General features: G+C 34.4%; 2 protein-coding genes across 4 annotated transcripts; both read right to left on the reverse strand.

Annotated features, from left to right (window-relative positions):
• Positions 1-694: 694 nt before the first annotated feature.
• LOC110992710 (RNA-binding protein cabeza) lies at positions 695-5289 on the reverse strand. 3 transcript variants are annotated; one of them, XM_045628873.1, is made up of 7 exons: positions 5088-5289; positions 4833-5013; positions 4372-4743; positions 3012-3043; positions 1836-1981; positions 1020-1630; positions 695-869 (listed from the first exon to the last, which is right to left on the reverse strand). In XM_045628873.1, the coding sequence occupies exons 1-7, from the start codon at positions 5095-5097 to the stop codon at positions 842-844; spliced, it is 1380 nt and encodes a 459-aa protein (XP_045484829.1). In that variant the 5' UTR covers positions 5098-5289; the 3' UTR covers positions 695-841. The 3 variants fall into 3 exon arrangements, with proteins under 3 accessions (XP_045484829.1, XP_022114326.2, XP_022114325.2); XM_022258634.2 differs by having other exon boundaries at positions 4372-4741; positions 4822-4998; positions 5088-5287; XM_022258633.2 differs by having other exon boundaries at positions 4372-4741; positions 4822-5013; positions 5088-5287.
• Positions 5290-8167: 2878 nt separating this feature from the next.
• On the reverse strand, positions 8168-10467 carry LOC110992688 (polymerase delta-interacting protein 3). Its single transcript, XM_022258605.2, has 8 exons — positions 10229-10467; positions 9984-10158; positions 9797-9869; positions 9615-9725; positions 9368-9527; positions 8972-9146; positions 8642-8826; positions 8168-8368 (listed from the first exon to the last, which is right to left on the reverse strand). Exons 1-8 carry the CDS (start codon positions 10291-10293, stop codon positions 8278-8280), a joined length of 1035 nt encoding a protein of 344 aa, XP_022114297.2. The 5' UTR covers positions 10294-10467; the 3' UTR covers positions 8168-8277.
• Between the last annotated feature and the right edge of the window lie 867 nt (positions 10468-11334).

Below are 11334 nucleotides of genomic sequence, written 5' to 3' on the forward strand. Positions count from 1 at the left end.
ATTAAATCATCCGCATCATATTTTGTGTTAAACTATTTTACCCCCCTTTCTTTGCCTGCACAGTTTGTGCGTCAGCCATGCAAAAAAGTTAGGATGTGCGTTATTAGATTTACTGGATTGGAAATCGGAATTTGGAAAAGGATCAGATAAATTTAGTATTTAAGTACGTATATACATATAACATAGGTTATGAAAAACGAAACTGTCTAAAATTATATATAAATAAAGGAATTTTAATGGATAAACACGGAACGGTCATGTCGAGTACAGGCAAAGAATATATGACTAAAATCTCCGTAAATATAGTCGATCTTGCGATTCAGACACGTTTCAGTTTATAGTTCATGGTACGAAAAAATGCGATTGACTTCAGGTACCTAAACTCAACTGCATCTCAAGTAGATTGTTTTAAGAAAGTTCATGGTAGGCCCCCTTGGCACCTCTTGCATATACAAAAGGTCTATTATACATTATCATTTATTAAATAATTATTATAAGTATATATATTCTTATTGGGCAAAAAAATGCAGCACTTCAAGAAAATTAAACAATTATTTTGGTTGAATTATACTTTATTAGAACATGTCAGCAGAGTTTTTATTAATATCTAAAACTTATCTTATACTATGCCTTACTATATCGTAATGCTATGTTAGTAGATCAAATTATGCACAAAATGTAGTTCTGGAAAATCTCAAAAACAGCCATTCAAATACCAATTGATTTTACAACATGATCCATTCGTATAACAATGACAATTTACACTATGAAATAAAAACAAAAGGATGAGGATCTATTAGTATTTTTCAAATTTTATGTAAGAACTATGAATAAATTATACTTAATACGGCCGCTGTCTGTCTCTTCCACTGAAACAAGATAATCAAAAATTATTATACAGATAGTTTAGGTATAATGTCTGACTAACATGAATGTTTTACATTCAATTGCTTTTTCAATGCATTAACTAAATTTTAGCTATAACTGTTAGTAAAATATTATATTATTTTGTGACTCACCCGCCGTCTCCTCTCATAGCCCCGCCGCTAGGACGGTCACCGCCGCCTCCTCGGCGATCTCCCGATCGGTCTCCACCACGATCTGGTCTACCACCCCAGCTACCACCTCCTCCCCGGCCACCTCCTCTGCCCCCCCGAGGTGGGCCTCCTCCACGACCACCACCGCCACCGCCGCCGCCTGATGGCGGACCCCCACCGCCACCACCGGGCTTCTCCTCGTTGCATCTGTTACACGACTTCCTCCACGAGAAGTTCGTATTTCCACAGCTGGGATTGGGGCACCGCCAGTCTCCTTCTCTGTTGCCTGACGGTGGTCCGCTACCGCCGCCACCCCCTCCGCGGCCGCCTCGCGGCGGACCTCCTCCGCCGCCCCGACCCCCGCGGAATCCGCCTCCGCCTCCGCCACCACCTTTCCCTCCGGCCCACGTGTTTTGTCTTTGCGCGAGAGACACTTTAATTGTTGCGCCATTGAAATCTTTTCCATCGAACCATTGTATAGCCGATGTGGCGGCGTTGGAGTCTTCGTACGTTACTGTCGCTTCTCCTTTCGGTTGACCAGTTGATTTATCTTTATACATCCATACTTTGGGTCTTTGTGTTTTTTTATCCATCTATTAAATTAAACAAATTACGTTAGAAAAACTTATACAATTTCCTTTGTTATATTCATTAATTTAAAAAATAATAAGTAACCGGCAACTAATCCAAATCAAGAAATTAAGATTCATAAACGCTTTTAACTAATCAGTTTCAGAAGCAATAAAAGAAGTATTATATAAATTACATCTATTCATGATTAGATAAACAATTCAGTACCTTAATGATACCTATGGCTCCGAAATGCTGGCACAATTCATCTTCTGTGGTTGATGGATTCATCCCTTGAATGAAAACGGTGTCGTCTTGAGTGACCATTTCACCACCCCCCCCACCTCTGTCACCACCAAAGCCACCGCCTCCGCCTATAAGAAACACTTATTAGTAATGTGTGTATGTTACACATGTACCTAGCTTTTTTACCAATGAAACTCGATTTTTAAAATATCATCGCAATACATTTATAATTTCACTCTTAAATATTTTTCCCCAATAACATTAGACACTATTATATTGATGCTCATTAAAGATATTCAGACCTTTTGCACCAATCGTTTATTTAGACCTTATGTACCAATCGTTAAGATTTGCAATATACCAAAATACTTATATGTAATAATAACATAAACGGTACCAAAAGTATGCGCACTATAACATAAATAATATGAAGGTCAGGGCTGCCAAAGATAATTTTCGTGGGTTATCCTTAGTTCTCTGAACGCAATAAAGCACTTACGTACCAACAAGGCCGCTTAAGAAATTTTTAATTCAAATAGACGTATACTATAAAATATTATATTCAGAATTCTAAAAACACAATTTATTTATATCATTTACAATTGTTGAAAAACATACAACCGCATATAGACTATTACTAGTATTAGATAATTACAATATGTTCCGCTTCTCCATAACAGTAAAGTAAGAACAGCATTGGAGATGTTTCTTTACCCCTTAAAAATACCACTGCAAAAAAACTTAAAATTGTATTTTTGATGTTAATCTAGTTTTTCTTAGATGAAGATAAGTATATACGTTGAGCAACCTGGCAGGAACCTGACGATATTGATTATCTGCAATGACTGGTTTCGCTAGACTTAATGGTATGATAGTGGCCTAGAGTCTAGAACTTCCACATCTTCAAGTAATATATTGCAATTAGCATCAATGTCATATAGGATTGTTATAGTGTATTAAACTGAAATCAGTATAAATTGATGACATATGCAATTCAGTTGCAATTACAAAAAGTTATATATAATGATTGAAAAATTTGCACACCCAACGTGAAAATTGGACATCCTTTGATTAGCACAAGTTTGAAATTTGGCAGCCCTAAGATTTACGAGTAAAAATATAACAATAGCACCACTCGTTAGTCACGAGGAGCTTTACCTTTGTTAAAACCACCCCCCCTGCCGCCGCCACTATAACAATAAAAACACCATTTAGTTCACACTGGCAGGTTGGGGGCACATTGTATGAAGCACGTAGACTGACACCTAAGGTCCTTATAAGTGACCTTAATCCAATATGTGGGTCCTTTTCATAACCATTAAAACCTTGAACACCTTAAATATTTTGATAGCAATAACAATGTACAAGATTTGATGAAACACATGCATTTTCTTCTTGAAAAAGTGTTATTGTTAATAACAAAGCTAAAATTCACAGGTAATACCATAAACATATATGTATGAAATAAAATGTTATTGCTATTCATAATTATTGTTACGATAAATTTTGGGACAACACTTTCTCAAGATTAGACAATAACTTCTATCCCATAAAAATATTAGGCAGTGCCCTAAAACTTGAGTGCCCAAATTTCATTGTTTTATAATAGAAAACCTAGGCAATTAATGAACATCATATTTCTAATTAATAATGATATGTGTTGAGCTGCTAGTATATATTTTGATGATAAAAATAGATTTAATTGTAACATCTCAAAAAACAGCAAACCATACAACAAACTTTGAATTGAAGACCTCCTAATATTGATTTTTTTATTTTTAGATTGAAGTATAGATAGTAATGTAACCTTACACAACAATAGCAAATATAAGCAGTAATGTATCATTGTCACAATCAAGCAAGACCTTACAGTTTACTATTTTAACTACATCTTTAAAATCCTATCAAATATTATTGATTAATAAACAAGTTTCTAGTTGCTCTTTTAATTTATAATATACCTGAAAATAGTATCCATCCTTCAAAAAATACAGATTAGTGGTGTTACATAAACATTGAATATTAATAAACGATTCTGTTATAAAATTTCCTACTCTGCTTGACTGATACACCAACTATTAATAATTTGTAAATGCCAGACAAGTCAGTAAAAGGCATAACCAATGAACTTAATTCCTATCAAGTAAGAAAAAATTACCATCTCAGAAAATAAATCCTGTTGAAGCACCATATTGACCTAAATTACTTTTAAGCATATTAAAAATTTACTCTCTTATTGGTAAACCATTTATGAATTTATTATTATTTAATGTTTTACAAATATACCATTAAACCAACATGAACATGACTGCCTCTTATGATAGGTAGAGTCACATTTGCTCTGCATATACATAGGCTGACCTGGTTCCATGATTTGTTATAAAATTATAATCTCAGACCATATTCTAAAGGTACAATTAATTATAATAAATTTGGTAGTATACTGACATCTCATTGACGAAACAGGATTTCCAATATTAACCACTAAAAAACATAATTTCAAATAAAAAAGGCTTACCCATAACCACCATCTCTACTTCCACCATCCCTATTATAATTGGACCGGTCACCACCTCCATAGCCTCCACGATCACTGCCTCCTCTTTCCCCACTGCCATAGTTTGACCCTCCACTGCGATCATTGCCTCCATATCCTCCACTTCCTCTGTCACCACTGCTATAGTTGCTGCTTCCACGATCATTGTTTCCAAAATTTCCTCCACGGTCACTACCGCCGTAGTTGCTTCCCCCACGTTCATTACCGCCGCTTATGTTGTAACTATTGCTGCCATTGCGATCAAATCCACCGCTGCTGTTATAATTCGAGCCATAATTTTGATTTGAGCCATAGTTATTGTCTTGGCCTCCATAGCTCCCACCACTGCTGCCTACAAGATTGAAAACACAACAACTACTTATTAACTCATATTTCTTTCAAATATTTCATTTCATAAGCACAATACCCTACCTCCACCGGCTCCACCGGAGTTTTGTTGATTCCACGGCTGGTTAGAATTTTGACCCCCATAGCCACTTTGGTTGTAATTGCTGGGTGGTGGTTGACCTGCATTATAACTGCTATCTCCAGAACCTAGTGAAGGAGGTGGTATTGAATACTGACCACCATAAGATCCACTATTGTAATCTGAGGACGAGTAAGCTAGAATTAAAAAAACCACGTTTATTGAACTATAATTTTTACCATGCTATGTAAAAAGCTGTAGTAATACTAACGATCACCCATGATTTTGTTAACACGGAACGAGAGTTAGAAATAACGCATATAGTAACACGGAATTCTCTTTTAATACTGATTAAAATAAAAAACCGATAATTCGCCGGGACTCAGACAGACGAAACACCAAAATGGCGGGCGGAAACGCTAGCGCGCTAACTGGAGATACGGAACACGACAGGGGCAGTGGGGACTGGGGACGCCGACGCTTCGCGTTGTCATAAAGTATGCACAGACTATGTTTTTTTTTATATATTTAGAGTGGCAATGGTTGTAACTTTATGCCAGTTTCTAGTAAAAAGCACTATGGTTTTAACGTTATTTTATCGACGATGTAGTTTTTAACCGACTTCAAAGTGAATGATATCACTTATCAACGTATACTAGTATACGTTAGAAAGTCTGATAGCAAAAAGTATACCGTCATTTGTATGACCTTTACGCTGAAAAGTCATGCAATAATAAAGAATTTACTCTTAATGTTCGTAATTATTCTAAATTATTTAAGAAAGTTTGTTACGCAGCCAAGTCCTTTAATATCAAAAACAAGATTGCTAATAGCACCGTGAATGGTAAGAGGTCCTCTGGGTCGGCAGTACCACAGGGTTCAATTCTTTGCCCTTTCTTCTTTCTTGTTTATATAAATGATCTACCTTTCATGGTAGGGAAAAAACATGAGATAGTTTTGTTTGTTGATTATACGACCTTGATTTTTAAGATCAAGTGACAAAAAACAAATTTTCTCGATGTGAACAATGCTCTAACTTTGATTGTCCATTGGTTTAGTATGAACAACCTTCTATTTAATGCAAAAAAACGAAATGCATTAAATTTTGTGCAAAAAATGCAAGGGTTATGGATACTGGACCAAAAATAAACGATGAAGAATTGAATCTGGATGATACAACTGTCACAATGGATTCAAAATATTGGTCCCCTCATATTAACCGATTGACGAAGAAACTGAGTTCTGCAGCTTACGCGGTTAATTAAATTCGATACAGCTAGACTTGTTTATTTTAGTTACTTTCACAGCTTAATGACTTATGGCTTATTATTATGGGATCATACTGCTGATGTTGTTGAATGGAGTATACCTACCCATTTTATCCAGTTATGTATCCAACTTTGTCTTGGGTATGGTATTGGATAAAATAAGCTGAAGAGGTAAGAAGCGACCTTACTATCTCATTATATGTTTTAAAGGTCCTTAGAGGTAAAGTTTATAATGCAGAAATGTTGGAGAGACTGGGGTAGCCCCAGTGTGCCAAAAAACGACACTCGGCGTGGTAAGCGATCTCAATTGCTGACAGTGCCTCGGGCCCGTAAAGATCTACTCAGAGAAGCACTATCTACACTGAATATTATTGCGTATGAGACAGATGTATTTAGTTGGTAAATTCACAAGAATTGCATTTTTTATAATTAGTTATAAAATGGTTTAGGTTTTAAAGTTTTGACTTGTTATGTTTTAGCTTAGTTTTCTATTGTATTAAGTTACTGAAAAAATAATAAGGAAATAAATAAATGTTGAAACTCTTTCATCCTGCAGAAGAGGGCTATTTGTGCAATGTATAATTTAAAATGTATGAAATCTATGATCGGAGATAAATTCAAGGAAATAATATACTCTCTTTTCCCTCGCAATATATTTATGAAATTATTATGTATATATATACAAAAATAGTGATAAGTTTATTAGAATAGAACATACGCACAATACTCGAAGCAAACGCAGGCTGCAATTTCCCCGTACTAGATATCTAAAGTTAGGTAAAAGGGATACTTTTATTTAACAAAATCCCAGGGACTCTTTTATCTCTGCCTTTTAATAAATTTTAGAAACGTATTAAATAAAAGCTGTGTAAAAAGGCTAACTACAAAGTTAACGATTATCTAGTTGATAAAAGGGCCTGGGACTAGTGCTAGGCAGGCTACTTCTAATTAATTTGCGATATTTGTTTTAAATAAGTGTTGTTTGATTACATGCTATTTTAAAAGAGTACCGAGTTTTTTACGCCGGCTTTTTCTCTCGGCCTATACCCTCTGTCTTTCTTTCCAAAGAGTAGGGTTGCCCATTCAAATTTAATGACGTGGAATAAATGACACCTGTATCATTACAAAATAAACATATTTTTTTTTATTTTACTTTGACAAAATCCCAGAGGTTTTTAAATTTTGGTTACGCTTCCCTTTCTCGCAGCGATGCGGTAGTGTTACAGCCGAACTAGTAACTACCTACATAAGTTGAAGTGTTTAAACTCTTCCAATAACTATAAAGGATAATATCGTGAGTAGGATCTGAAATATAAATTTTATTTAATCTAAATTTAAATAATTTCGTAGACTGTTGATCGTTATAAATATATTTGTGTTATTAATTATAATAAGTAACACGTAAAAAACTACATTTGTTAACGTATTATGAAGCGTGATCCTTCTTAGGTGCGATGCCATCCTGTTTAGAGAAGATTTATGATGGTATTTGAATTAACAAAGCTAATACTTTAAAATAATAATTTCTTAAGGTTCTATACTCTATAGTAACTAATAAGTTTTCTGAAATGGTTTTGGGCATGAAAAACATTAATTAGAGCAAGTACACATTTGGCGCGTGCGCTTTTGAGTAACAGTTTTGTATCAATGTAGTAATGTACTAAGTAGTTTGGACGCTCATTGAGCGGGCGAGAAGCATGGTCCGAGATTTTTTTACATTTAATCGCGTTATTGTATAGAGCAGTCGCAATTATTCCAATGATAATCCAATACAAAAATACTACTGCCTTATTCATAAAAAAACTTAATCAGTCTAATTGCACTTATAGCTAAATTACCTATTGTTTTGCCTTTAGTTGAAATGGTGCAAATTTTTTTTATAGAACAGGGGGAAACGGGCAGGAGGCTCATCTGATGTTAAGTGAAATCGCGGCCCATGGACACTCTCAATGCCGGCGGTTTTTTAAGAATTGGTACGCTCTCTTCTTGAAGGACCCTAAGTTGAATTGGTTCGGAAATACTTTCACTTAGTGGGCAGCTAGTTCCACAAAGTGAAATATTATAGATACAGGTCAACACATAATTACTAGTCTTAGCCTTTCTTTATTGATCTAAAAACTGAAATCTTTACACAAGTAGCAAAGCTTACATAAGCTGTAATATTATTTATCATATTTATAGTTTAAGTTAAGACTAAAAATTACTAAAAAGCACTTTGTGAAATGTTGAAATATCAGGTTCTACGTTAGAATTGCTGCTTACTAGTGCTGGATTGGAGCTGCTCCTAGAACAATAATATATAATAAATAAAATGTAATATGTAAATATACTAAGTAGATTAAATAGATGATTATACATTTACATCCTTTTATTCCTCCTATTATAATTTATAAAGAGTGAAGTGAGTAACTTGTTATGAAAAATTATCTCTATATATAATTACTAGGGTGAGAATGTGGTGTATTACAAGAGAACATCACAGGACTTCACAAAAATTATAGGTCTTAGTTTTCAACCCAGGTAAATTAAAATAAATAATTAAAGGATAATATCATACTTTGCCAAATTGTTGGAGACACGTGGGGTGACGAGAAGGCAATTCATTGGTTGTCCATCAAGCTGTCTGGTATGATACAAATCAACAGCTCTTTGTGCATCTTCAACAGTCTTGTAAATAACTTCTGCTGTACCAGGTCTGACCAAACGGGATTCTACCATTCCACCCACATCTCCAAACAACTCCTGAAAAGGCAATGCTTAATATGCAAGTATGACTAAAAAAAATTATTGTATAATGGAATATGTAATAACTTATTGTTATAACATAACCCATAGTGAAAACAATCTATAAATTTTTTATTATACTAATTAATTATTTATGTCTTACCTTGATATCTGCCCCTGTCACAGTATCTCGTAAATTACTAACAATTATGCGGTACTCTAGCAACGGTTTTTCAACTTCCTGTTCCATTTTATCCATTTTTAATGCAGCCATTGGTCTCTTTTTAAGGATAGATGGTGGTCTTGGTGGACTTTTTTCCCTTGTTCTAACCATTATTCTATACAAATTTCAAAATTTAATTTAAATTATAAATGTGGAAATTTTAACATAAGAACAATTAAGAATATTTAGTAAACTGCTTAAGAGGAAGGTCTTAAGAGAGACTTATGTCCAACAGAAAAAAGTAAAAAAAAATTACAATCTTTCAAAATCTAGTTAAATAGCAATTTCAAATTTTTTAAATGCTTATATGTTTACTAGGTGGTTTTTCAGATGTACCTTTGGTTATCATTGTTGTGTGTAACAATTTTCAATTGTAAACTAGTTTTTCGATTAGCAAGTATTGCTGTAGTTGGTCCATAGTCATCCCCCATAGGATCATCTATGATTTCTAGATCATTTTCAATTGTACGTACTATAGGTTTCAACGGAAGTTTTACTACAAAAAGGTGAAAGTCAAAATTTATTACACATTATAAAATTTATCTATGAATAATATAAGTGTATAAATATATAACTATCTTACAGTGAGATTTTGGTGCAACGAGTCTCTCTTCCAGAAAGCGTTTTTGTTTGGTTTGCCTTGGTCTTGTTTGCAAAGGTTGAGAAACAACTAACCTAGATGGGTCAGAAAATACTGGAAACAGGTAAATCTAATTGAATTCTCAGTCAAAAAAATCAGACACCAATAACATAATATGATCTTACCTCGTTCTGACTGGACATTCAGTCTTTTATATTTTTTGCTATTTGGGTTTGATGCTGTTGTTGTAGTTATGCCCTATAAAAACACAAACGATAAATACCGGAAAATACTACCCTATAACAAATGTTATCTTTGTCCCTATATAAGCTAATATATCCCTGTGAAAGTAATGATTTGTACGTAATTTACCTTTTTTGCTCGTAATTGTTGCAACTTTAAACGTGCATCCTTTTGTTGAGCAATTGCTATTAATTTTTCCCTTGCATCCTTTATTTGAGTCCTTTTTTTAGAAACTATTTTATTCCTGGCATCTAAAACTGCTGGTTTCCGCACAGGTCCCAGTAGTCTCTTTGGTACTAATTTCCTAAGTAAAAAAAACAAGTTGTAAAGAGAAATAATATAGCTTTAAAGCTCATACTATATACTTATTATACTTAGGGTTGCCGCGTTTTTTTTTCTGAATAATATCATCTAAGCTCATGTCCACGTAGGACGCCATTTTTTAGAAAAAAATCAAGGATACAAAGAATGTTGAACCACAATAAAAGGAGTGTCAAATCAGAGTTTGTTGGTTCGCGTTACTTTGTTATTGTGGGTATAGTTTCAATATATTTGATGGATTCTGATTTCTGATCAATTGGGATGTCGAACACAGTGATGCCAACTCCTACAGAAAATTCTTCCAGGACCAACTTCAAAATTCAAAATACCCTAAATATCGAATAAAAGCCACTCAAACTTTTGTAGTTGGTACTAGGTACACTCGGTTTGGTAATTTCAAATATGCATGAAAATACAATATATGTACATACATGATACAATCTAGGAGCATTGCAACTTTTTGATATTTTAACTATAGTAACGTTTAAAATTTATTTTGTTGAGTTTGTGGTTTGAGCTCTAGATTTAATATAAACTAAAGAATCGTGCGATTTCTAAATTTAAAAAAATGAATGGCGTTGCAACTTAAGGCGTTACTCCTAAGATTTCTAATCTGTTTCATGTTCATTTTTAAATCTTATAGGCAAGTAGGTGATCAGCCTCCAGTGCCTGACACACGCCATCGATTTTTTGAGTCTAAGTCATGTAGGTTTCCTCACGATGTCTTCCTTCATCGGTCGAACTAATGTTAAATGCATAGAAAGAAAGTTCATTGGTACCGGGCACCGAACCTATGACCTCAGGGATGAGAGTCACACGCTGAAACCACTAGGCCAACATTGCTCATGCGATGTTTAAATACCCCATAAAAACCCCAGGGTATCCTCTCCCTTGTTACCTCCTAAATTTGGGAAGAAATCCCCCAAGTTGGCATCACTGGTCAAACATGAACGGCGTTAGAGAATACACTAAAATGATATCACAGTATTAGTGATATACTCTATGAAATAAAGTTTTGTATTATGAAGTGGGTTCCGAATTCCTGTGAGCAACATCATCGTAGAAAATTCAAATCGCGATGAATCGCCTACACCACTTTCCGTATTTCAACAGTCAGCATAAACTTTCGTGTTATCCTGATTCGTTGCAGGACCCTTTT

The sequence above is a fragment of the Pieris rapae genome, chromosome 7 (genome assembly GCF_905147795.1).
Source record: "Pieris rapae chromosome 7, ilPieRapa1.1, whole genome shotgun sequence".
NCBI lineage: Eukaryota > Metazoa > Arthropoda > Insecta > Lepidoptera > Pieridae > Pieris > Pieris rapae.

Coding starts and splice junctions, on each gene's coding strand:
- LOC110992710 (XM_022258633.2), bottom strand. Junction 1,631..1,835: donor GAGCCATAGGTATCATTAAG/GTACTGAATTGT, acceptor TTAATTTAATAG/ATGGATAAAAAAACACAAAG. Junction 870..1,019: donor GCTATGAGAGGAGACGGCGG/GTGAGTCACAAA, acceptor ATCTTGTTTCAG/TGGAAGAGACAGACAGCGGC.
- LOC110992688 (XM_022258605.2), bottom strand. CDS start 10,293: ATGGCGTCCTACGTGGACATGAGCTTAGATGATATTATTCAGAAAAAA. Junction 9,528..9,614: donor CGTTGCACCAAAATCTCACT/GTAAGATAGTTA, acceptor ACCTTTTTGTAG/TAAAACTTCCGTTGAAACCT. Junction 8,369..8,641: donor GTCTCCAACAATTTGGCAAA/GTATGATATTAT, acceptor TTATTGTTCTAG/GAGCAGCTCCAATCCAGCAC.